This window comes from Halyomorpha halys, unplaced genomic scaffold (genome assembly GCF_000696795.3).
Source record: "Halyomorpha halys isolate HHAL.00 unplaced genomic scaffold, Hhal_1.1 Scaffold1657.1, whole genome shotgun sequence".
NCBI lineage: Eukaryota > Metazoa > Arthropoda > Insecta > Hemiptera > Pentatomidae > Halyomorpha > Halyomorpha halys.
In genome coordinates, this window is record NW_027115182.1 from 136,860 (window position 1) to 138,993 (window position 2,134).

The following is a 2,134-nucleotide window of genomic DNA, read 5'->3' on the forward strand; positions in this document are numbered from 1 at the left end:
CTCCAGCATCAGAGCGCGCACTGAGCCGAGGAAATGATGTGACGTCACATCCCCACCTTTACGTTTCACGCTCTTCTATACCAACTTAAATAGTCATATGGTTTTAAAGTAAAATAATGTTCCACAAATGTTTTAAAACTTCAACTCGATCAAATAATGTAATATCTTGTTCCATAAGATTTACTATTAATTTATTGTAACATAAACTATAAACCTTTATCATAAATTTCATCTTTTTAAAATTCTCTTTCAGAACTAAAGCTAAAATATTTATTCATGTTCAGTTTATAATATTAAAAATAAAATCAAATTAAGAGTAATACTAGTATAATATTATAAACTATTTTATGAACTTATTAATTTAATATTAGTAAGTGCCTAGAACATCATATAAAAATATTCCAATTTGTAAATAAAAACTCAAATTTTCCAAAAATAAATTTATTATTTATAAATCATTTTTAAACCTATTTTAACATATGCCTACTCTATCCCAGAACTAACATTAAAAAGCTGAATCTATTTCAGAATTAATTCATACATTAAATAAGGCGTATTCAATAACAGGTTTATCAATTGAATCACTTTTACTTCAGATTCAATTCTTTAAATTCTCTTATCATATAATAAAAAATAAAATAAATTATTATCTTAGGAACATAAGCCTATCATTTTGTATCAAATTTGGTTTGAGTTCTACTATGTAATAACAGGTGAATATTGTATGCTTAAGTTTTATTGTATTAGGCTAAATCCTAAATCAGTAATAATATCTATGTTAACTAACGCGTTGTAAATTAAATTTAGAAATTTATTTATAAAAAAAGTCTTTAATGAATGTCATTACACTATTAAAGAGAATCTAATAGAAGTACTATGTAAGAAATCAGAGTTTCACATTTCAGGTGTTTATTTTATTGATTATTGAGTTTTATTAACATGAAATCATCAGAAGTAAGATAAAAAATTGACTAGTTTATTAAGTTTTATCAAACCGTATTTGGAATTTTGTAACATGAATAAATATTTTCGCTTTAGTTCTGAAAGAGAATTTTAAAAAGATGAAATTTATGATAAAGGTTTATAGTTTATGTTACAATAAATTCTTTTAATATATTAATCTTGTTCATTAGACCCTATTGAGGCATTCTTAAAATTGATCTACTGAAATTTATAGATATTCAATTTTTTTAAATCAAAAATATTTAGAATGATATTAAAATTTTTTGATACAATTAATTGTAAATAATGAAATCTGAAGATATAATTGGTCATGTAGGAAAATAACAACAAAATTGCTGAAAGAATTCAGCAAAAAAAGATTAGGAGAATAACTATATTTTTTTTTATCATTTATAATGGTTCAGAAATTGTTTATATGCTTCAGTCTCCTTGGCATGTACAATGAATGAAGGTGTGTTCCCGTCAACCCTGAAACTAAACACAAAATGTCAAACTAATTTTATTACTTTTCTTAGTTTAAAAAAAATAATATACATGTATATTGTTTATTTTGAAAAATAGCAACTATGTATAGGGGGGATCATTTCTTACATTAAATTCAAACACATAGATTTATAATGAGTTTTTATTTTTAATTAGTGATGTAATCATCACATCACATGTAGTCATTACGAACAACAAGTGTACAAAGTTTCAATGCTGGATCGATAAAAATCGATTGGTATTTGAAAAAATATACAGAGGTGGCATTTTGGATATAATTCAAATTTGCAATTCTTTTGCCAATTAGAAAGTGTTCAAGTGATTGGATTAATGGAAATCCAATGGTGCAACATCGGGCGAGTATGGTAGGTGAGGCACCTCCTACCTAAATTCATTAATTTTTTCCCGGATTCGTCTTGCGCAATATACTCTTGCATTATCTAATTGCTTGAAGAATAACTCCTTTTCTTTTGACAATTGTTGGCCACTTTTCAGTTAAAAATTGATTTACACGATCCAATTGATCACAGTTGGTAAAGACTGTTTGACAATTCCTCGATTGTCTGACATGGATTAGCTTTCAATTCCACCCTTAAAAAGACATTGTCTAACATTGTTGGTTCTTATTTATTAAATAAAACCACAAATTGTATCCAATACTGTCTCAACACTTTATTTCTTATTAGTC

The 2,134-nt window shown here is 25.9% G+C and overlaps 1 protein-coding gene and 1 long non-coding RNA gene across 4 annotated transcripts in view; one reads left to right on the top strand and one right to left on the bottom strand.

The window, feature by feature from the left end:
* Positions 1 to 498: 498 nt before the first annotated feature.
* LOC136796984 (uncharacterized) overlaps positions 499 to 2,134 on the top strand; it is a 9,614-nt gene continuing 7,978 nt past the window's right edge. The window contains exon 1 of the long non-coding RNA XR_010844779.1: positions 499 to 713. This is a non-coding gene — a long non-coding RNA (uncharacterized lncRNA). The remainder of the gene's footprint in view (positions 714 to 2,134) is intronic.
* The window catches only part of LOC106690317 (DNA polymerase interacting tpr containing protein of 47kD), a 17,424-nt gene continuing 16,611 nt past the window's right edge, over positions 1,322 to 2,134 (bottom strand). For all 3 annotated transcript variants that reach the window (XM_014435720.2, XM_067052272.1, XM_067052273.1), the window contains one exon: positions 1,322 to 1,437. In XM_014435720.2, coding sequence (XP_014291206.1) covers positions 1,350 to 1,437 — 88 coding nt within the window. In that variant the 3' untranslated portion in view covers positions 1,322 to 1,349. The remainder of the gene's footprint in view (positions 1,438 to 2,134) is intronic.